At 38.3% G+C, this 24,418-nt stretch overlaps 2 protein-coding genes across 5 annotated transcripts in view; both read right to left on the minus strand.

The window, feature by feature from the left end:
- sptan1 (spectrin alpha, non-erythrocytic 1) overlaps positions 1-1,267 on the minus strand; it is a 46,930-nt gene extending 45,663 nt beyond the window's left edge. For all 4 annotated transcript variants that reach the window (XM_059357460.1, XM_059357458.1, XM_059357457.1 and 1 more), the window contains exon 1: positions 1,156-1,267. The gene's annotated coding sequence lies outside the window, so the exon portion shown is untranslated. The remainder of the gene's footprint in view (positions 1-1,155) is intronic.
- A 2,217-nt stretch (positions 1,268-3,484) lies between these two features.
- Positions 3,485-24,418, minus strand: odf2a (outer dense fiber of sperm tails 2a). Its single transcript, XM_059357997.1, has 19 exons — positions 24,278-24,418; positions 22,733-22,849; positions 21,904-22,017; positions 21,586-21,774; positions 19,041-19,228; positions 17,108-17,249; positions 16,732-16,857; positions 15,024-15,098; positions 14,786-14,857; positions 14,475-14,591; positions 13,235-13,420; positions 12,885-12,994; positions 11,575-11,710; positions 11,224-11,334; positions 10,256-10,519; positions 9,885-9,985; positions 8,339-8,501; positions 5,017-5,142; positions 3,485-4,738 (listed from the first exon to the last, which is right to left on the minus strand). Exons 1-19 carry the CDS (start codon positions 24,278-24,280, stop codon positions 4,589-4,591), a joined length of 2,490 nt encoding a protein of 829 aa, XP_059213980.1. The 5' UTR covers positions 24,281-24,418; the 3' UTR covers positions 3,485-4,588.

The following is a 24,418-nucleotide window of genomic DNA, read 5'->3' on the forward strand; positions in this document are numbered from 1 at the left end:
AGTTTAGTAAAGTGCATACGTCATTGAAAATGAACAGCTGGGGGGCGGGGGTCTGGTATGTGAAGAACTTAGAAACAGCCCGACAAAACCAGTTGCCTGGACAGTCAGTCACCGAGGTGTGGAGTAGAGCCTTCATGTTAACAGTCCAGCTGTTATTCTGAACGCAATAATGCAAACTATACATTATCTTGATGTAAAGTGCGTTGCATCACATCTGCTGGGAATATTATAGTTGTTTCATTGCCTTGGCCCGCTTCGTTAAACAAAAAAAAAACAAAAGTAAGAACTAGCTCAAAAAATGTTCACACATTTTTTTCCCGTAAGATGACATCTAAATTATTTAACGCAACACTGTGGCATGTAAATAACTCCAGCGTACAAAGAGCAGTGACAGCTGGGCCGTCCGTCCAGAGGATCGCTGCTCTGGGCGGCGGCTCCCTGCAGCAATGGCCGCCAATACGCTCATTTAGCCTCCTCCATAAACCTTGCATTTTTAAAATAAAAACCCAGTGGTATGTCATTTACTAATTCAAAGCATCAACAGATAAATTGTTTGTGCAAAAAACATTTGCACGAACAATGGTGAATCCGACGGGTTTCTGCAGATGTAACGTTTTATCGTAAACTAACTTGTGACCTAAAGAGCAGATAAGACTAGCAGAGCATCACAAACCCCTGGGTTATGTGGGCTAACATAAGCATTTTAAATGTATTAAATAATCATAAGAATAACATTAAGGCCGCTTTGCCAGGACGGAAAACATAATATTTGTGCTAGCTGAGGTTAAACATCGATCAACCATGTTTTAACCGACATAATGTTTAACCGTAACGAAGGCTAACGGATGTCATTGCAAGCTGGTGTTATTTGGTAGGGCGGCTAAAGCTAACATTTAGCTAGATAATATCCAATGCTAAACCACAGGCAGCTTTGGAGAACAACGACAAAGCTGCGTATCGTTACCTTACCCACCGTACAGTAACTAGTATTCAACTAAAGAGATGATTGCAACTAGCTAACGCTGCGTTAGCCACCGAGCAGCCAGGGGACACACTGGAATAAGATAACAGGGCAACTCGGACAGCAGCTCTACTCTGTGCAATAAATACATTAAAAAATGCCTTACTCAATACAAATGTCAACATTTTTCATACCTTGGTGGATTATCAAAAGAGCTTACGAAGTGGTGGCTGTCCAAGCGGATCGACGACGAGCGATGAGACTACTGCTCCCTCGGAGGGCTGGCTTTTTTTTTCTTTTACCAAATGTGACGTAATTTTCTGCAGCTTTCCGGAAAAGAACGACAAATACCGAACCTATCCGGAATGCATTACTTCGGTTTATTTTACACTGTCATATTCCTATAATGTTCCGTAGGGAAGAGGATTAGGCCCACACAAGAAAAAAATATTTGAGTTCTGTCTTTCAACTCAGAATTCTGAGAAAAAAGTCAGAATTCTGACTTTAAAGTAAAAATTCTGGAAGTAAAGTCAGAATTCTGACTTCGAACTCAAAATTCTAACTTTAAAAGTCAGAACTCAATTTTTTTTTCTTGTGTGGCCCTAATCATCTTCCGTAGTTCCGCGATAATAATGAGCCATGAAAAAAAATCAGCAATCATCGAATATGAGAACTGAAAGCTGGTGGCCTGGTTTGATATTTGAACAATCAAAAATATTTAAATGTTGAAGCATGTGTCCGACTTGTTCCCTTCCAAATACAGTATGTATAGGGACATACTAAATATCTTTCTGTACAGGAATATACTCTGTTAGACGAGCAGTGGATGTAATGAGGCAGGACAGAAAGACATACTGCTGTCTGCTAGTGCACATTGTTAGTCATGTATAAATGAATTAGCGCTGGTCACTGCAGGGCTAAAGGTGCCATCCCTGCACTCTCAGACTGTTGTTGATACACAATGCACTGTAACCTAATCAATAAACCGGATTTTAATGACTATCAGCCATTAGTATTGTCTGGTAAATTAATTTAGCTGACTATGTGTCTTTTCCTGGTTTCATAAAGAACACACACACACACACACACACACACACACATATATTTTTTATATACATAAGTGTATATATACACATTTACATACAAATTTATTAGACCACCCTTGTTTTCTTCAATTTCTTGTTCATTTTAAACCTATTTAAACCTATTTTGGCTGTTTTTGAATCTTTTTCATTCTACCTGTGTATGCTACTTAAAACAATGTTTCCCATGTCGTGTTGGTATCTTTTTTTTTATCAGCACAACCTCACCTGTATGACCTGATATTATTTTTTCACTTTGACTTACTGGATCAACAATTTGAACACAAAAACTTCTTTCTTTTATTTACAAACCTCAAACATGCTTAATAAAGAATTTAAAATCTTGCAAATGTGGACACAGGTTGCACACAAGAGGTAAAATAAGGTTAACATCTGTTTTTGGATTTTTATGCTAAATGTATTTGACCTTATCGCCGATTTTACTTGACCTATCATCATCAAATAAAAACTGACATGGAGTTTTAAGCCAGTATTTTGGGGGAAGTTGAGACACTGCTTGGTTTTTACGTTGTGATGTCATGAAGAAGACCATGTGATTTGATCATGTTGGAGTGATTGGTGACTCCAGAGGGTTAATGCCTGGTATAACTAAAGGTATATTACCTGAAGAATAAAACAAACACGACAAAAATGCAGTTGATTCCATAATACTTAACCCTCTGGGGTCAATGATTGCGCTGTAATGATCAGATCATGTGAAGTTTAACAAAAAAAACTAGGTCACATGGAGGCTGCTATCAACTTCACTCCAAACTACAGACTTGAAATTTTCTCCCAATTTTTGTTTGACATTGCTAGGTCATGTAAAAACCAAAGATTTGATAGTTTTAATTTGATAGTAATATTTGAGCTTTGGTGTAGCTCTCTGTGTAATTTTGCAGTTTGTTTTGAAGAGTTGCAGCTAACAAGGAAAAAAAATGCATATAAATATACATGTTTTTATGGGACTTTTTTGTATATAGTTTTATTATATTTAAATTTTTACCTTTTTATAATTTTTAAACTCGAATTTCATGATTTTTGGGCTCAATATGTTGATCAAGTAGGTTAAAGTGAGAAAATAATTGTCAGATCATACAGGTGAAGAACAAATGGATACCAAATATGGGTATATTTTATATAATGTGGTAGGGCAAAATCAAACGGCCAAAATAGGCTCAGACCCCAGAGGGTTAATGTCCTATTTGAAAGGGCTGCTGTGACAGCAGAACAATGTCAGAAGCTGGTGGAGAGCATGCCAAGAAGCACAGACAGACAAAGAAAACATGGAATGCTATTGATGTAAGAACTTAAGTGATGTTGGTTATTTTCAAGAAAACCATGGAAAATATCAGCTCTTAAATTATGACTGTGTGTGTGTGTGTGTGTGTGTGTGTGTGTGTGTGTGTGTGTGTGTGTCTTAATCTTCACCCAGTCTGGCTCAGATGGAAACACATGTTGGTATTTTATTGATACTTTTTTGTTACCCATAGTGGATATAAATGATTCCGCTATTATTACAAACAATAGCTATTGATTCCACCATGTCATATACAATCAAAATGCATAAGTACAGTAGTGGATCTATAGTTGTATAAATATTTTTTTTAAAAACAACAACAACAAATCAACAATTTTACTGTAAAGCAGTATAATGACAGTATTTACTTTAATTCTCAAAAAAACAAATCACTAGTTTAATTCAAAGCTGTATGAATACAATATGTATCCGTTAATTTAAAAAAAATATCATAGTTTAGTAGATAGCTGTGAAAATATGTAGTCTTTTATTTTTGGTAATAAACATATTACCTTCATGCCATGACTAGCTCAGGTAGAACAAAAAAAAAAAAAAGACTGAAAATACACGTTAATATTTGGTGTTGAGGGTTTGGACTTCAAGGTCAAATAAAAATATATGAAATAATAAAGGAATAAAGGAAAAAAAAGAATACCAATGACTTTAGATTGTCTTCCAAAACCAAGGATTGCTTTGTCTTTTAATCAACCGCTTTTGTTCAGTTTGTCATGACACATTCTTGCACAGCAGTGGAATAAACACTGTAAGGCCTAATCCGACGGGCATTAGTGATGTACTTTTTTCCAGTATTAGCCAGATACTGGCTGCACTGTTGAATATGCTATCTAACATATTAGTGTCATAATTTTTTTCCCTGCCTGATAAGTTGTGAAGCATTCGTCTCCTTACGACAGTTTTCATAATTGATGATTAGTGAAATTATTACAAGGTGGATGCATTTAACGGTTTTAAGCATGTGGTAAAGTCAGCACATGTTGGAGTTGACTATCTACCGTCTTTACAGATTTTCAACAATTGCTTGTAATGTAAATTTAAAATCTCTCTGAGTACAGTTTAATAGTAATTGTAAAAAGGGGTTGTTGCTTTCACCAAAATGAAAGAAACATGTAAGCATGTTATCTTTCCAGGGTATGGCTCTTTTTTTACCAATCTAAAAGTATCAGGTTCAAACCATTGTTCTGTTTTGAAATGTGCACTTCTAATACACCTCTGACCGACGGGCTTTCAGAACGGTGAGGAGGCCAAGTCTCCAAACACATTGGCGTAGGAAGCTTTGAGGAACTGGACGTAGTTCTGCAGGGTTTGGTTGGTGCTGTCAGACTGATCCAGGCGATCCTTCATATCCTGCAGTCGGCTCCGGTATTGCCGCTCCGCCTGAGATTCATAAATACACACCTTATAGCACACATTTTGAGTAAACTACATCCCTGATTTCAAAGAAGCTGGAAAGTTGTCTAAAAAAATTCAATAATTTGCCAGTTCTTTTACTTTTATTCAACTGAAAACTGTACGAAGACAATATTTTTTATGGTTAAATTGCTAGACTAGTTTTTGTTAAGGTAGACTCTGAACTCTGAATTTGATTTGATGGTATTTTTATTCAAGCTATTAAGTCCCAATGGAATCAGGGTTGTATTAATAGAGGCTTTTACCTCCTCTTTGCTGCGTCGCAGTTGGTTCATTTCTGAAGTAGTCCTGCTAAGCTCCGTCTCTAGGTCCAGGATTTTGGACTTGTTGGAACGTTCTTTAGTGGCAGTAAGTCCTCTGGTCTCTGACATCTGAAAACAAAAATGACACAGTGCACTTAATTACTGGGCAGAGGGTGAAAAATAGTAAAATAATAACAATAATAATACTTTTTAGTCCCTTTACTTATAAATGTTATATATAAAATTCAGTTTATATAAAGTTATAAGTTCATATTTACAAAAGACTAAACAGTGTGGCTGAACAAGAGCAAGTTAAAATCAGGGTAAAATTAATACAAGACAAATGTGCCAAATCATAGCACAGCACAAGTAATATTTATCAGAAAATAAAGATAAACTAAATGAATGAAATAAACAAATTAATAAATCGGGATACTCAAACACACAACACAGATAAATAGGTAGAAGCAATATAGACAACAAAGCAGTAAAAAGATTTTTTTTTTAAATCAAATTGCAAAGGAGACGACAGCACATGAAAGTGTATAATAATGGATCTTAAGAAGGGATTTAAAAGAAGTCAGTGATTCTTATCTCCTAAGGCAGGCCGCCCCAAAGCCGAGGGGCCCTTAAGGTTTGAGATTTGAGCCGCAGCTTTGGAAGTGCCAGAAGGGCTCTAGCTGAGGATGTAAGGCTGCCATTTGGCTCTTATATAGAGCTACATAGCTTGGAGCCAGAGCCAAACGTGCTTTAAAAGTGATCATTAAAATCTTTAAATCAACTCTAAAATGAACAGGGAGCAAGGAGGGGGTGGAGGGAAGCACGGATTAGGGCAGTGGGTCCCAAACTTTTTCTGCTTTTACACTGAGCAACTCTGTATGCTACTTTGCAGGAGGCGAGTTGAGCATTTACAGGCACAGAAGCTGCTTTAGTAAAGCAACTCTGTTGTGCATGACAGTTGACTAGTTTTTTTCTGAAGAAGTAAATGGGCTTGTCTTTGTGTCTTTGTGTTCAGGATGTGAACTCCCCAAGTGGCGTCTTAACTTGCTCCGCTTCATACTGTCAGAAGCTAATATTTTGAGACACACAACACACTGCGGTCACTCTTCATTACTCATCGTTGTCCTGGTGAAGCCGAGGGCCAGATATGCCTCATCATATTTTGTTGTCTTTGTTTTAATAGTTGTGACATTTGGTGTGGATTCATCTTCTGTCTCTCGTTTACCAGGCTGTACTTACACAATCTTTTCCATGATTTGCTAGCTAGCAATGAAGAAGAAAAATGCATAATTTATATTTAGCCTCACTACGCCCCCCCTGTCATAACTCCAGGCCCCCCCTAGGCGGCGCGCCCCCCAGTTTGAAAACCACTGGATTAGGGTGATGTGATGTTGCCTGTTAAGGCCAGTGAAAAGCCAAGCTGCTACATTGAACTAGCTGGAGGCGGGAGAGTGATTTTTGGTTAATGCTGGAGAGGAGGGAATTGCATTTGTGAATGCATGAATATATTTTTTCCAGGTTGAGAGGATCTGAGAGCATGGGTTTCATTTTGGTGATGGTTCTTATTTACAGGAAGCAGGACTGGACAGTTTTGTGGCATGTGGTTCGGAGCTTAGGTTTGAATCAAAAAGTACTCCCAGATTGGCAATTGGCATCATGTTACAAGATCAAGACTGCAATCACTGGGACTGTTTAGGAGAGTGAATAGTATGATTTCAGATTTTGAGTTGTAAAGTAGCAAAAAAATGTTGTGCCATCTAACAGTTGACTTCAGTGAGACAATCTACAACAGCAGCGTCCTCAGCATGTTAGTGAAAAGAGACATTGTGATGTTTGATTATTTGATTGGGTGGGAGCATATGGATGTAAAATAAAATGGGACTTAAACTTGAACCTTGCAGTACACCACAGATAATGGGAGGCATAGATGATTTGTAATTACCTATGGTGATCAAGTGGGTCAAAGGAAGGAAAATCAGGTAAGGAAAATCAGGTAAGTGCAGTATACTTGATGCCAATCCAAGTTTTAAGACCACCAATTAAAAAAGGCATGGTCTAGAACTAAACAAGAACTAAAACTGCACCCTCCCAGCTGCTAAAAGGCGTTCATTTGTTACTCTGAGGAGGACAGTTTCTGAGCTTTGTGAAGCTCTAAATAACACAAACTTCTCAAATACGTTATAGTGATGCTGCTGTGGCAGCAAAGGGTTTCAAGTCAACTATTAGCAGTGATATTGATGCTGTGGGTCTATGATGGGAAATGAACGTGCTCAGTTGGTAGAGTGGTCGCATACTGATTGGTTAGTTGGTGGCTCTATCCCTGACCGTGGCAGCCTACATGTCGAAGTATCCTTGTGCAAGATACTGAACCCCAAATGGCTCCTGATGCTGCCTTCATGTGAATGAACTCTTAATGGTGGCAGGTGGCACCAGTGTGCATTTAATAAGAACACCAGCAATTAAAGCTACAAACAAGTCTACAAGGTAAATTAATGACGTTGAGGCAGTCAATCAAAGGTTTTAAAGTCCTTACATTTATATTCTCAGTATGAATGTGTGTGTGAAAAGGTGAGTGCAGTCTGTAGTGTAAAGCATTTTGGATAAAAGCGCTATATAAGTGCAGTCCATTTACCATTTTACCTTTTTTATTAATGATGGTAAACAAGTACAGAGAGCTGAGTTGGGGGGTGGTAGTGAACATCTAATATTTACCGCCTGGTCAAAACATAAATGATGAATATTATTATTATTATTATTAATATGGGTGTCAGGGTTAGGTTTTTTTAAAAAGAGGCTGGACCACAGAAAGCTTAAAAACAGATCCCATTTGTTAAAGAACTACAAATAATCATTCAAATACTGGGTCAATAATCTCTTTTAAAAATATTACTAGTGACAACATCAAGGCTGCGCATAGTTGATTTCATTTCAGACAACCGAGATGTCATTCACGATTGTATTGATTGAACCACGTGTAACAGAGTAGCAGCCTGACTTATGATAGCGTCCAAAATCCTTCGCCTTATTTAAAAACAAGAGTAAAAATATTCAGTATAGTTTAAGTTTAGTAAAAAATGAGGTTTAAATGAAAGCATAAAACCAACTTATAACTGGATTTAATGTCAATTTGAGGATGAACCTCATGTCAGATATGGAAGATGCTGACACATTACACATTACAGATATATTCCTACACTGTATGTCTATACCAAATTACTTAAGACACGCAAGCTCATTTAAAATTTAACACACCGTCTAACAGAAGCTGCAGAACTCAAGCTGAAGGAAGCTACATTTTCAGATTCAGTGCTAATGAATTTCAGACCTGCTGGCGAGCATCACACAGGGCCTCCTCCAGCTTTCGACTCAGCAGAGAACACTCCCTTGTTTTTTCTTCCAGGCGGAGCTGATTGCTGTGAATGGTGTCTTCCCGCTTGGCAACGACTGCTAGCAGATCACTGTTCTGACTGCCAGCCTCCTCCAGCTTTCTGCAGGACAAGACAGGAAAGCAACAACAACAATGAACAGTTAGAATAAACAGTTAACCAGAGCACTGACTCATAACATTAAGACAGATTCATTTTCTTGAAACTGTTTAAGATAGGCTTGCAAGATACTGTTGACTAAAAGAGCTTGTTTTTGCTACTGACAGGCTCAGATTGTTATTATGAGGGTCTGACAACATCAGGAGGGAGAGACATGCAGCAAACATCTTGGCCCTCATTTACCAAACGAATAAGAAACCAGCGCAGATCTGATTGTACGTATATTTCGTCTTACGACAGGGTTCACGTGTGATTTATCAAATGTTCGTATCTCTCCAATCACAGTGTGAGAATGATCGGCTGTTGATAAATGTGGCGGCTGGAAACAAGCGTAATTTAAATACCATGCTGTATTATAGACTGGGTTCAGAGGCCTCGCCCCGAGAGTTTATGACAACGAAGGAAGGAATACCACCGAAAAGAGGATTTTTTTTTCTCCTTTTCATTTCTTAAAGTCACCCTTATACCCAAAATAAACATTTCAAGCTGGTACAGAAATACGCATCGTTGAAGGTTTATGAAATAAAAGTACTTATAGTTATAAACTCAAACAAGTTCAGTGAATATTTCATATGTGGAGCACAGACTTAAAAGTTTTCACAGCTTTTTGGTTGCAGCCAGGAGGTAAACAATGCTTTAAAGTAAGTTTTAATTCAAAAAGAAGAGGAATTTCAGAAAGTGAAACTCAGAGTAGCAGACAAGCATTCAACTCCTGGTGGTTGGATTATTTCATTTATACATTGTGATACATAAAGCCTAATAGCCTATATAATATCTAAATATTGCTATTATTATGATGGGGGGATATTATTCACCTATTTACATTTACTAAGAGTGATGCCCTAGTCGAGGAGAGTGTAGCAGCGCTGATTGGGAATGTTTCTGTTCGGGCAGAACCGCTGGTGGAGGAGACGCTGACGCTCCGGTGTCGGAGCTGTTTCTTTGTCACCATTAAAAAACAAAGCACCAAAGATTTTTATCAGCTCCAGGCATCGATACAATAGTCTAAGATCAATTCTCAGACGTGTGGACTTCACGCTGACTCAAACCTGCGTACACAAGCTGAGAGCAGACGTGAGATCTGATCACGTCCGCTCATGTCCAGACTGATAAATGCTGAGCCTTGTGTAGAAATGATCGTACGCCCACTTTACGCTCATTTTCAGTCGTACGCTCCTTTGATAAATGAGGCCCAGTGTGTAAGGTAAAAGGGAAACATGTGGGTCACACATATTTTGCACACAGCTCATGGAGGTAATTAGGGTACCCATAGCGCCCTATTAACCTAATATGCATCGAAAATAATAAATCAGAAGTGTGACTGACCTCTCCAAACTCTCCACTCGCTGCTGAAGTTGTCGATTCTCCTCTAGCAGCACCTTGTTCTTCTGTCTAAAAAGCTCTACTTGGCTGCTCTGAGTCTCCACCTAACACAAGATAAGTCATTTTATCAGATAACTTTGACTGTCAATAAAACCAACTTAAGCATTTGGTTTTATAGAGGGTTTATTAGAGTTGTAAAATGAATTGCGTGTGTGGTCTGACTTTAAGTTCTAGCAAGATTGATGTGATACTTTAAAAACAATTTCAATTCCAGCTGACAGAAAATGTATTTGCAAAAGCTTATTAGATTTATTTTCAAATGAGGACTTTATCTATTATTTTGTGAAGCTAACTATAGTTTGCGTACGACTGACCTTCATACGGAGATCAGTCAGAGTTGTGTTCAGCTCCATGCTGCGTGTCTTCTGGCTGCGCTCCCTTTCTTGAGCCCCCTGCAGTTGGAGTTCGGAGCGTCGTAAAGCTTCAGGAAGAGGCTCCAGCTCTGCCAGCTTTCCCTGAAGCTCCCTGCGTACCTCTTCTATCTCCTGCTCTAGCAGCCCACGCACTGCCTGAGCCTCCCGCTCTGCCTGAGCCAAACGAGCATGGTACTCCTCTGCTTCTGCCCGGGTTTTTCCAATCTGTGCATTATCGGTTAACAGAACCAAAAAATAATAATAATAATACATTACATTTTTATAGCGCTTTTAAAGGTACTCAAAGTCGCTTAACATGACAGGAAATTAGACACACACAAACACAAAATGCAGAAGAAAACAACTAAACAGAGATGAGAGATTATGAGTTCAGGTATTGTAAGCTATTTTGAAAAGGTGGGTTCAGACTTTTCATTAACATTAACAGTGTCCATGGCAGAGATGGGCAACTGGAGGCCCGTGGCCCGCATACGGCCCGCACCCTCACTTGAAGTGGCCCTCAGTACAACTACATGCATTTGAGCATGAAATCTTAAAAGTGCTGGGTAAAAATGCTCAAAATGACTTCTTGCAATTAATGTTGGTCTGCTGTGCTTGCACTGAAAAAAAAAGAAATCTCAGTAAGTGTTTATTTTTTATTTGCTTCAAACTTTTTGTATTCCTATTTATACTGTTAAACATGCATTTGAGCATAAAATATGTGTTACTGCACTGTTAACATATTAAAAATTGTAGTTTCATCATATCTGGTGAAGTGCACGGTCCTATATGTGGCCCTGTGGTAGTGTCGATGAAAAATTGTGGCCCCCTGATGCATTTAAGTTGCCCATCCCTGGTCCATGGCATTGTAATCTGCTGTGCTTTCACAATGTCACTGCATTCCAAGTATTCTAGCGAGCCTCTCATACCTGGATCTTATAGCTGTCCAGCAGGCTTTCATATTGCTGGATTGAAGCTTTGACCTGCTGGAGCTCTGATTGAGACAGGGCAAGCTTCTCCTCTACTGCAGACGCTGTAGCCTGACGGGAACACATGAGGCTTCATTAGTTACCGAACTGACAGTCCATGCTTCTATTGTGATATAATGGAATTCTATTGGAATGAAAAATGGGAATAGGAAGGAAGTGCCAAAAAACAAAAGCACAACCGATATGTAGAAATGTTTATCAGAGTATAATCAGGTGAACATTCATTAAATACGTTCTCACTTTTAAGTGAATTCCAGCTTTCTGTGACTATTTGACTATTTGGTGTTTCACCTTGAGGGACTGGTTCTCCAGCTTGGCAGCAGCACTCTCCGTGGTTAGTCTATGCAGGTGATCTAGCAGTGCTTCTCTCTCTGCTCCGCCTTTATCCCCCACACTCTGCAGCTGCTCCGTCAGCTCTGCTACACGGCTGCATCACACACCACAACAGCTTTCATATCATTATTTATACTAAAAAGTTCTGAACCTGCAGTAACTTGCTTAGTATGGCACCATGGCAATTGTTCAAACAGGGAAACTACTGGGGTTCCCTCTGTATTGGGAAATGAACGCACAAAAAGTAATAATATAAGAAATTCAAAATTGATTGATTGATTGATTGATTGATTGATTGATTGAGAATTTGTTTGAACACAAAATAAAAGATGAACATTTAAAAACAAACGAACAACAATAAATACAAGACAACAACACAAAATGAAACAACAACAAAACTCAACACTTATTTGTGTTCAAAAGGAGTGGGAAAAAGCCAAAGCTTATTAAATCCCTTCTCCCTATGTTAATTTACTATATTCAGTTATATAACAACAATAATATTTATATATATATGTATGTATAACACACAGTAATGTAGTTTATAAACTTATTATTACCATTATTAACATACATAACTTGTTATTAACTTACAAACACATAAGTACACATACACCCATGTAGTCATAATGAGACAACAATGAACAAATAAACAAACAACAACAACAACAACACACAAAAAAGAAAAATAGTAATAATACATTTAAAAAATAAATGTCAACCATAACCACCTACTGTCATTTCACACACCCGTTTTCATCCCTATATCGTGTGAAGACATGCTTTTTATATTTGATTTTGAAGTGTTTAATGTTTGAACATTGTTTTATTTCTTCCTCTTCCCATTCCATATTTTTACACCACTGAATGAAATGCAAAACCTTTTCATATTTGTACGTATTTTCATGACTTTAAAGTTATTTGACCCCCTGAATTGATATCCCCTGTCTCGACCCTTAAAGAAGTTTTGTATATTAATTTGAAGCAAGTTATTAACAACGTTTTGTATAGCTGTATACAGCATTAATAGTGTGTGGTCTCACGGCACAACATTTGGGAACCACTGCTCTAACTTTTGTGGGTCTCCACCACTTGCCATACTTTTCCATTATCTGACTGACTTACTCAAAAAACTGTAGTCCACTTCAGCGGAGCTAAGGCGGAGCTACAGTTTATGTGTCTGTAAGGAACTTATATCTTGCTATACCTAACAACAAAGTATCTTTGGTTTCTTATTGTTCTTTCCAAGAAATTAGAGCTGTAGTTACCTTTTCAACAGTGACAATTCAGTCTCCAGTTTACACTTGTCTTTCACTTCTTGGGAATGATGACTCTGCCAGGTCTCTGCTGCTGACAGTGCTTCACCCACCTGCTTCTCCTGTTAAAAAAAACAAACAGATTTTGTAACACTGGACTGTTTTTTCTTTCCGTTCAGACAAGAAAAGTGTGTGTGTGTGTTATTGGGCTAAAAGCTATATTTAAAAGTGAACTATAAGAAACTTGGTGAGGATGTTTAAGATAATTATCTGAAACTAACATTCCTGTGTCTTGTGTGTGTCAGACTAACAGATCTAAAGCTTTACTAGAACAGCCTGTCTGTTCTGTGTCACGGCCCTACCATCTCCAGTATCTGGACGCTCAACTGGCCTGCAGTGTCCTCGCTACGCTCAGCTCGCTGTTTCTGGGCTTGCGTCGCTCTTTTCAGATATTCTCGGTCTGCGCTGGCCTGCTGCCTCAGCCGCACCAGCTGCTCCGTCAGATGTTCCATTTCAGCTTTCTGTTGGTTGGCTGCTCGCTCCAGATTCTGAACCAATGGAAAGGACAAATCTAAGGTTTGAACTGGGTTCACCGTTTATGCTTTCCATTTGTATAGCAGTTTATCAGACAACAGTACAGGCCATGGACTTTATATAGAAATTATATATCAACATGTCTCCACTTCCTCCCACTGCACAAAAATCTAGTGAACATATTCCGGACAGGAGAGAGCTGGTAATGTCTGAGCTACAGTCTACATAGTACTGATTGGGTGGAGGTGTTGTCCGCACCTCTACACCCACCTGACTCAATGGCACCCCTAATTATAGAATCACATAATTAAACAAAACAAAGCTTATCCAAAAAATGAGCACTCGAGCATACATCATTGATAACTACTTAAAATAACAGGAACCATTTGTGCACTCTAAATCACATTCTTTTATTGCATACAACAGCTGCATTTATACAGTGCTGTTTACATTATGCATACTGCAACTACAACATTGAGCCTTGAACGTTGCCCTTCGTGTTTATTTATGCTGCTCAGGACTGCTCGGTCTTTTGACGGCCTTGTAGAAGAGCGGGGCCATTTTTTCTCCCCTGATAAAAGCCTGGTTGCTGATTGGATAGAACTCTAAGCAGGATGTGACGTAGTACAATGCCCATGGCTACTTGTGACTTCATATCAAAAAACTTACTAGTTGGAACATAGGTGGTATGCTTAATGAGTTTAAGTGCTTCCTACATCCTCAGACATGTGTTTGTAAAACAAAACTGAATGTACTAAATCCAAAATGGCAAACTTCCTCTTTTTTTTCAAAAACTTCATATGTGCTTTAGGAAGAGAACAGTTATCCCACTAAATTTCATGATCATGAAAATAATTTTTTCTCAATCACTGTGTGTGTTTGGGGATGCTTTGGAGCCACACCCAATCACTGCAGAACTTCAGCAATTCCCATCAGTTCTGATGAGCGTGCCCTTCAAAAATGTCATTGCGCATGCGGAATATTAACCAGAATCTATACAGAAATAGGTTCTCACACATACCAAGGAGTGTTGAGCCCCAGGCAGAACAGACAGATCCCATGACAAACCTTTAACTGCACAGTAAGCCGGTTGTTCTCTGCTTCTTTGCTTCTGAGCTGTCCTTGTAAATGAGCTCTTGTTGACTCCAGACTCTTGGAAAAATCAACCGTGTTCTTGGCGTTGTCCTGCATTCCCAAAATACAGCAGAATTTAGATAAGGGATGACGAGATATTCTACTTTGACCGACTGTACTGTAACTAAATGATTAAATCCCTCAGTAATGTATTGTTTTGTTTTGGATTTCAGTTTGAGACAGTTGGACTGAGCTGTAACTGCAGTAAACAGCATCACAGATACTGACAGCTGTACGTACATTACCTTTTCAGTATCTAGAAGTTTGGAAAGTTGATTAACCTCTCTGTCCTTCTCTTGAAGTTTTACCACAAGATGCTGTGAAAGGAAAAGTTAGGCAAACTTTATTAATGGAAGGCCTTCTATACAGAGGGGGAAAGTCACCAAGCACAATATATGGGAAAAATAATGAAAGAAAAATGTATAAAACAGACAGAATATTTGAATGAAATAAGTCGATTTAGAAGACCTCAATAACACTCACAGCATTTTCTGCCTCTGTGTCCGTCAGTCTCTTCAATAAAATATCTTTCTGTTCTGACACTCGTACTGACTCCATCTGAAAAACAGTCCACCAAGACACATGAAAGTCAGTCATTCTGCTTGATAAACATTTTCAGTCTATATGCTTCTCTGGAAGCATATCTTCTCTTTCTCCCTCAGAGAAATGACGTTACATTACAAATGACATTCTGAATCCCGAAGTGAACCCTTTAAATTAACCTGGTTTTCTTCATTAATTTGTCATAAAATGTGATCTGATCTGCATCTAAGTCCCAAATATAGACCAACTCAAAGTGCTTAACCTAATACCACACAAACAATTATGACATTTCAAATCCAGGGTTCACTGACTTTTTCCACCAGCACTATGAATGTTTCATGGATGTGTTCAATAAAGACATGAAATATTATAATTGTTAGTTAGTGTGGTATTAGGTTAAAGGTTAAGCACATTGTGTATGTCAATACCTGGGCAGATCAGATCACACTTTATGACACAATACTTTTCTTGCCACTGTATATTATCAGTAACTGTTTATCCGAACTCTGGCCGCGGGAGGCTGGAGCCAGACAGAACCCTCAGAGAGAACCAGCATTGACAAGGGGAGAACATGCAAACTCAACACAGAAGACCCACAAGCCAGAGTCAAACCAGCGACCCTCCTGCTGTGAGCAGGCAGCAATCTCCGTGCCTGAGCATGGAGGCCACCAGGAAGTGCATAAAGCCTGCAATTCACCGAAAATTCCAGTAGGGGGTGCTAAGTTTGGCTGCAAAAGAAATCTGCCCATTCATTTCAGTGCTAAATTTGAAAACTTCTCACTTGATTTATTACCTCAGAAAAAATGTTCAGGGACAACATTATGGTCTCAATTGCTAGTAAAAAATCTTCTTCAAGACAATTTGATGTCAATAATTCTAATAATGGCCCCATTTAGAAGAAAATAGAAGATAAAGAATCGTATGATTTGGGGCGTTTCTAGCTTTGATTGACAGGTCACTGACAAGGCGAGCCGTCACCAGGAGAGAAGCAGAGCAATGCGTATCCATGGAAACGTGTCAATAAAGTATATGTAACATTATATAGATAGGAAAGAGGATGTTTACCGGTTTGGTCTCATAACTCTGACCCTTTCACTGTATTTTCACTTAATGACAGTTTATTTGAATGTTTTGTTCAGTAAAAATGTCTTGTTCAGTGTTTGGTTGGACTAACAGACGCTCCAAGGAGTCGCTGCTCAGTTTTCTGAGGTAAGAAAGATACATTTTGTTTTTGTTTTTTTGCTAGCCAAAACTAAAATCCCAGTTAATGCTCCAATTAATGCTAACATGAATTAGCAGCGGCTTCTCTCAGTCGGGTTGCCGGTGTAGAGATGCGTGTAGTCAGTGTCGTCAGATCCCTCGCGCTCCTCCACAGTCCAATTATGGTCTGCTCCGCGTATTGGAAACAAGATGGCGACGCAAGATGGCGACGAGTATAACGCTGAACTCGAGGCTTCCAACGGGCAGTCCACAAACCAATGGGTGATGTCATGGTGACTACGTCCATTATTTATATACAGTCTATGGCTGTGAGGTTAAGAGTGCTAATCACTGTGTAGCGTGGTGGTAGATGTGGCTGTTCAACATCTGACTCCCTGCTGTAATGGCAGATGTAGACAGTGTTTTGAAGATGCGTTACATTCAGTACCTGGGACCTGTGCTGCTCTCTGAGAAGGCGCTGCAGAGTTTGGTTGGTGGCCTCAAATCTCTCCAGTTTCTGTAGCAGCAGCTCCTTCTGATGGGCCAAGACTGAAGACTCAGAGCCAGATAGCCTCTTCACCAGCAAACAAAGAGACAGAGAAGGACAAATACATAGATTTACCAAAGAAGGATGTGGAAACTGGATGGATGAGGTGTTCTTTGCTCCAGGTGAAGTCTTGAAATCGGAACACTTTTGTTTTTCAAGCCTACCAGGACTTCCTTAAACGTAAAAACAGTTTGTGGCTTTACAGAGTTGCTATCTTCGGGCCTAACTGTACCAGACGGGGCGTAATATTAGTGCCAAATATCGAGTTAATACTCACACTGCCAATAGCACTGCACAGTTTGGAAACAGATTCTTGCAAGGATGAGACTTGCTTGGCGGCTGCTGTCCCATCCACCTCAGCCTCCATCAGCTTCCTGTGCAAAGCGTCCTTGTCTTGATGCAGACTGTCGCCTTCTTGTCTGCAAGGACAAGACAACTTTGGGTTAATATTATAATGCCAATATTCTTACAGGTACCAACTAACATATGAGCTAATACATAGTAGTTTGATGTTGCATTGAGGTCTAAAAGAGACAATATCTGAAAAAAAACTATCTACAGTGAACTGTGACGCTGTGTTGTTTTGTATATGCAGTTTATTGGAGAGTATTTGTATTTATTCCTAAAGGAGATGCATTGTGGTCAATAAGATCAATTTTATTTTGATGCACAGATTTGTACATTGCACAATATGGATGTGAAAACAGTTATAATTATATGACAATAAAATTAGTTTTTTTTTTAAATCGACAAATAATCGTGATAATTAATCGTGATCTAAATATTGATAAAAAATAATCGTGATTATCAGAGCTTGTTTGGTGACAAAGACTCCTCTGTAGGAGAATGGATGCGTTTAAAGCAAGCAGGAAATCGATTGGCAGCCTCTTGTGTGTATGACTTGGTCAACATAGTAAAGACAAGGGCTTTCTGGTGGCACACCTGGTAGAGAGTACCACAGATGCTTAGTCATTGAGAAAGGGTGGCCCGGGTTCGAGTCTGACTTGGAGCCCTTTCCTGCATGTCTACAACTCTGTCACCCCCTTCACGCTCTCTCCACTGTCAATAAAGCCTTAAAAATGGCCAAAAATATATTTAAAAAAAAAAAAGTAAAGACAAGCAATCCGTATAGTTACTCCAACATTTGGAAAGTGTTTATTTTGTCCCTTACACTGCCCTTGAGCAGTACTAAGAGAGGATTTTCTCATCTCAATATGATAAAAAGCGTAGGTGCAGGCACACAGTCTACTCTTCGTCGTGCTTATTATTCAATTCAAATTCAAATTTAAATTCAAAATGACTTTATTTATCCCAGAGGGGAAATTCAGTTAGTCTGTTAGAAGAATTAGACAGTCTGATGGCACCTTCATCTACCAGCTGTTTTTTTTGCCTCGTTGCCCAGCAAAACATAAAAGAATAATAAATCAAAAAGTGTGGTATGATTAGTTATAATGTGCTTTGTATTTTTTGTGCCGATTCACCCAGCCATTTTCATAAAAATCGACTAAATGTCCCATTGAAATGAATGGGAGTGGTGAAAAGAGCTATTTTTTTCATATTTTATTGTTACTATTAATCCTTTTGCTAAAAAGGACTCAAATTGACCACAAAATGACAAAAAATGACCACAAAAAGACAAAAATTGACCAAAAAATACACAACATGACCAAAAAAGGAAACAAAATGACCAAAAAAGACACAAATTGACCACAAAATTATCAAAAAAGACACAAAATGACCAAAAAAGACACAAAATGACCAGAAAAGACACAAAATGACTAAAAAAGAGACACAAAATAACCAAAAAAAGACACAAAATGACCAAAAAAGACACATAATTACAAAAAAAGACACAAAATTACCAAAAAAAGACACAAAATTACCAAAAAAACACAAAATGACCAAAAAAAAGACATTAAATGACCAAAGAGACTACACTTTAACACAATGGAGACAGAGCTAACTTCCAAAATGATTTGGCGACCCCCAGAAATCATCTCACGACCCCAAGGTTGAGAATAGCTGCATTAGAGTAAAAGCCTGAGAGGTGACTGTGGCTGAACAGGACAAGGCTGTTTTTCGTAAAAGCCCCACAGAGTTACTATATCTTGGATGTGGCAGTATTGTAAAACTGAAAAAAGCATTTTTTTCTGCTGGAATTTTCTAGTTGTACTTCCTGTCTACTCTCTAAAGTGTAGTAGGATATTTGCCTGTTGTAGTCACCCTCCTCCAGCATCTTCCCCATGGATTCACGTAACCGTGTGTTCTCCCGCTCAGTCTCTTCCAGCTCCTTGGTCACTTCAGCCAGCTCCTCCTCCTGTTCAACAATGACCCGCTGGGAGACACTCAGCCGCTCTGATTGACGCTCCAGCAGTTGCTCCTTCTTCTGGAGTTCCAACTGCACAAATACACATGTGCAAACATAACCACATAATGCACCACATGTTATTAGTAGTAGCTTAGGGTTCATTATATTTTTTTCTCTCTGTTGATGTGTTAGTTGCTGGTGTGCACATGCTTGAGATTAAAGACGTGTAGTCACAACAACCACTACCCAGAATGCAATGTGCCGTTAGAAATAGACAAAAAGAGAATCATTATCCTATTTCCTTCTATTTCTGTCTATAGGAGGGTAACACCTTAAGCTCTACGGACTTTAAGTCATACATGTAAATTAACTCTAACTCCTTTGATTTGCTCACACATTAATCCACATAAAATATACTTTACTTCAGTTTCCTACAAACACTTCAGTCAGCATGGTCTATTGTTCTCCCAAGATCAAAAGGGCCCGGCCATTTTGGTTAGCTTCAATGACCGCCCTCGGTCAGCCATTTTGTTGAACAAGCGTACACAGTCTTTCACCCACATTTCCACTGAAAATAGTCTTTTAGATTAGTTACTTGTTACTTGTATTTTGCTTGCTTTGCTTTGCTTTGCTTTGTTATAGAATAAATATCTTGTTGGATTAATACGCTGCTCCTTTTAATGTTGCACATGAACGAGTGATTCTCCAACCTCTGCTATAAAAAGAACTCCCAAATTCCTTCAACCAATACTAAATTTGAATATGGTAATTTGATTATAATAAAGTTAATTATCAATCAGTGTTCCAAATTGATAGTTTAGTAACTTTATGGGACTGATTTACTGTGATTTTGCTATCTTTCCTCTTTCTTAGTAAAGAGGTGGTGCCCCGAGGAACTTTAATTCATTAAAGTATGACTATTAATTTAGTCAATTTCTGATACTAAAATTGATCTAAATAAGCTGACACCCCTTATATCTTTTGGTGCCCCCTGCTGGAGGCATTGTGTATCTGTACCAGATACCCCTACACTGTTGAGTAAATTTTAAAAAATATCTTTCTACGTTCATCTTATTTAATTTGCTTTGTCATTTACTTCATATGTTAATAAAATATTGAACAAATCTCTAGTTTCTTTAGTTTTCAGTATAGATACTTTGAAACTGTCAGTTTAAAAACAATATAAAAAATTGTGATAATAATAGAGATCTACGGAAACGTATTGCTGCCACACTAAAAAAAAAAGCATTGAACTGCAATGTTCCTATGTGCTGTCGGCTATGGCTCGAATGTGCAGGGAGCCGTCTACAAATGAAATGTGCAATGGAAATGTGGAAAGGTCTACTCCCATCACCTGACAGGAAGGCCACAGTATGTCAGGTTGGAAACTGTGTTTCTGGGACATTAATGAGCAGCCCAGGGGCTCCACAAGGGACTGTTCTGGATCCATTCCTGTTCCCTAAACACAGACGCTCTCTACAAAAAGGGGCAGAGCCGCCTCTTTTTCTTCTTGAAGCTCAGATCTCTGGACATGTGTAGTAAGATGCTGCAGATGTTTTATCAGTCTGTGGTGGTAGTGTGTTGTTTTATGCTGCAGTCTGCTGGGGAGGCAGCATCACACACAGAGATGAAGGCGGTTGGACAGACTGGTCTAAAGAGCTGGTTCTGTGGTTGGAGTCAGGTTGGACACACTGGAGGAGGTGGTTGGAGGCCATCCTGAAATGCCCAGATCATCCGCTACACAAAACCTTTATGGACCAAAAAAACAGCAGTGGACGGCTCCTCTCTCTCTGTGTTGCAGGACGGAGAGATTCAAAAGATCCTTCTCTCCTACAGCCATCAGGCTGTCTCATTCTAACAGAGATTCTACCAGACTAAGTGAATTTACCCTCGGGGATAAATAAAGTAATTTCGAATTTGAATTTGAATTGAAAGGTGTAGGGTAAAAAAAAAATCCATCCACACAATAATCCATCCCAGCTGGTAATACTACATATGCTTTTATGTAACTTATGTGAATATTTTAGACAGACAATAATTTAGACAATAGTCAATAATGGTAGTGACGTTCAAGTCATGAGACCGTGGTGTAGTTCGCTATAGCATAACGATAGCCTTTTACTTCTGTTGGCTGCATTAATGCTTCAAACATCATAAAAGTGGAGTTCATTTGTCAAGATTACCCTGATAAACAATATGTGTCCAAAATACAATGCACATATCCCATAGGCCAATTCTCAATAGACCCCATTGAGATGCTACTTCCAGATACTCGTTTGCTCTCTAATGAGTATCCTCATAGGATTTAATTGATATGTAAGATTTTGTGTTGACTGTGTTGCTATGAGGTAATCATTGTATTTTAACTGAAAATAAAATAACTGAAAAAAAGGACTTGTGTGATGCAGACCTACTGAGTTCAAACTGGAAACAGAGGAGAAACTGACCTCATTCTTCATAGAGCTGACTTCAGTCAGTAAGCAGTCTATCTTCCTCTCATACTGGCTGATTCGTCCATGCAGCCCTTCATTTTCTTCTGATGTGAGGTCAGCTAAGCGCAGCGCAGACTGGGAATGTTCAGGTTCTGGTTCTGGTTCAGGAAGGGCTTTTGTGATCTCAAGACGGTGTGTCGGCCCCTTGGTGCAAATGAAACTTTTAGTAACACTAAAAGAATCCACTCCATCACAATGTTGAGACAGAAACAATCTTTTAAAACTCTTACAGTGGATGGGATTTATGTGTAAGTTCCATTTCATATGTTTTACCTCCCACTTGCATGACATGTCCCGTATGGAGGCCGTTCCTGGTGGTACCCATGGCACTCGAGTTTTTACCTTGGCTGTAGGACGGAGGTTGCCTCTGTCCTCAGTGGTTTTCCCCTTTAAAACACAGAGAATGTGCAGCAGCACGTCATGGCATAATAACATAAGTATTATAACCTGAGCATAAAAGCATAATAACGCTCTCCTGGCCTATCTCTAGACGCAGGGGAAGACTAAACTCAGCTCCCTCTCATCTCAGACCCCCCCCCCCTTATTTTATTTGTATCTATTTTTTTAATTTTTATTATTAATATTTTTGATTCTATGTATTCTATTTATTATTATTTTTCAATTATTAATATTTTTGATTCTATGTATTTTAATTTATTTTATTATTATTATTTAAATATATTTTTTATTATTCATTTATTCACTTATTAGTGTGCGCTGTTTGTCCCAGTGTGGTTCAGACCTGATGTGGGTGGGTTTGTGGGTGGATGGGTGGGTTATTGGGCTTAGAGTTCTTGTCGTCATACTGTTATACAATACACTGTCATACTGAATGTCTTTTCCCCACGCTGTTAGATACTACTATGTCATTTTATTGGAAAACCTCAATAAAAAGATGTGGAAAAAAATAAAATAAATAAAAGCATAATAACTACATTTTAAGAGATTAAATGTGTAGTATGAACAGGAGTAACTGATAACAAGGTATTCACAAGAACTTTTGATCAGAAAATAAGATTAAAGAAGATTTAGGAAATACAGAATAAGAGAAAACAATGGAAAAGACATCAGGAAAGGAAGAAAAAATAAGTAGGTCTCTAACCTGCGACGTCCTGGCAGGACTTGTCCTTTGGCTCTTCACATGCACATGAACTGGTGTGGCATCGTTGATGTGCAAATGAATCGGTGGTGAACTTGACCGAGTTCTTGTTACTTTCCTCTGTGAGGTTCCAAATTAAATTTCATATACAATTACAAAATATGAACAGACATTTAAGATTAATTTAATTACATGTTCACCCAGCTTGTCCTGTAGATAAGTTGGTAAGTCTTCATATTTACACAAAAATAAGGTATATTTTTGAGACGATTGTGTGGTTGCAATCATGTCAGACAGGGATCAAGGCAAATGTTCAAAGTCTTATAGATTTTGTAGTTTTTCTCAGTCACTTTGGTGCATTTCTCACATCAATATTAACATTTGCGCAACATAATAATTTCTCTCAGGTGAACCTCAGCTTTCACTGATGAGAAGGACTGTGTGACGCATTAGTTGAACCAATGATAAGCCACTTCTCTACAATCACTCAGAGCTGAATCCATAAACCCATAAACACTTTACAAAATATATTAACCAGCAGGACATAGTGTGGACTATTTCTAGAAGACTGTGACACTGGACTGTCACAGCTATACCCAAAGGGACTTTATGTTTGTAAATAATGTTTTTTCCTTTTGCACAATGCTGAAAACAAATTAGAATTGCAAAGAGCAGATGCAGTAAAAATATGAAACATAAATATTCAGTGTGATGTACTCAGTTACCTCACTAAAGACATTAATGTGTAACTTTACAAGTTTTCAAATGGCTGTGTAAATAGTAAATAGTGCTGTCTTGAGCATTTTCAGGTAGCTTCCCCGAGATCTGACTTTTTTGCATTGGAAAACATTTACAGAGTAAACTGTCATAATGAAAACATGACAGAGACATTGGACTATCTTGTTCATAAACATGGTGTCAGGACTTTTCATCTTGATGACACTGACACTTTCATTGACATGAATACTTGCTTTGAGGAATGAGCTATCCATTTTGAGCAAGTGACACGCTTCTGCAGGTTATCAACTAGGTTTTGCAGTTTGTACTAATTGTTTTGAGAAATGCATTAACTGTTGTGCAAATGTAAAGAGTGATGTGACAAATGCACCAAAGAGACTGAGAAAAACTGTAAATCAGGCAGAAGATGTTTGGGTATCTAAAACTGTATTTTGTATACTTTTATGCGACGTTAGTACTTTTAACTTATTCATGGAATAGATTAGATTATTGTTGAGTACATAAATCAAAAACAAGAAGTAAAAATAAAATAGAATTTATTTGCAAACGAGCACTAGGTAATCCCAGTGACATTAAGTTATATTGCGTTGCTGAAAGGTATGAATTCCTACCTAAAACAAGTGCAATGACAATATTGTATAGAACATAATGAAGTCGACACGTTGAGATGATTATGGCTGCTTAACCAAAAGGAAAGGTGCTTTAACATTAAGGACCAAGTACACTTGCCTGACATTAACGTTAGCTTTAGCTTGTTTGTCTTTCTAGTGTCCGTGCAATTGACTAACGTTAATAAATTATCCGTCTTACCATGTGAAAAATCAAAATATATTCGTCAGACCGTGGAAGATATATTTAATTTGCAGAGCAGCGTTTTCTGTTCACTAAGTAGAATATAGCGTTTATAAATGAGCCATGGTGATGGAGTGAAGGTTTTAATAAACTTCAACA

Source organism: Centropristis striata, chromosome 19, assembly GCF_030273125.1.
Source record: "Centropristis striata isolate RG_2023a ecotype Rhode Island chromosome 19, C.striata_1.0, whole genome shotgun sequence".
Taxonomy (NCBI): domain Eukaryota; kingdom Metazoa; phylum Chordata; class Actinopteri; order Perciformes; family Serranidae; genus Centropristis; species Centropristis striata.

Coding starts and splice junctions, on each gene's coding strand:
- odf2a (XM_059357997.1), bottom strand. Junction 21,775..21,903: donor ACATGTCATGCAAGTGGGAG/GTAAAACATATG, acceptor ATTTGCACCAAG/GGGCCGACACACCGTCTTGA. Junction 12,995..13,234: donor GCGTCCAGATACTGGAGATG/GTAGGGCCGTGA, acceptor TTTTTTTAACAG/GAGAAGCAGGTGGGTGAAGC.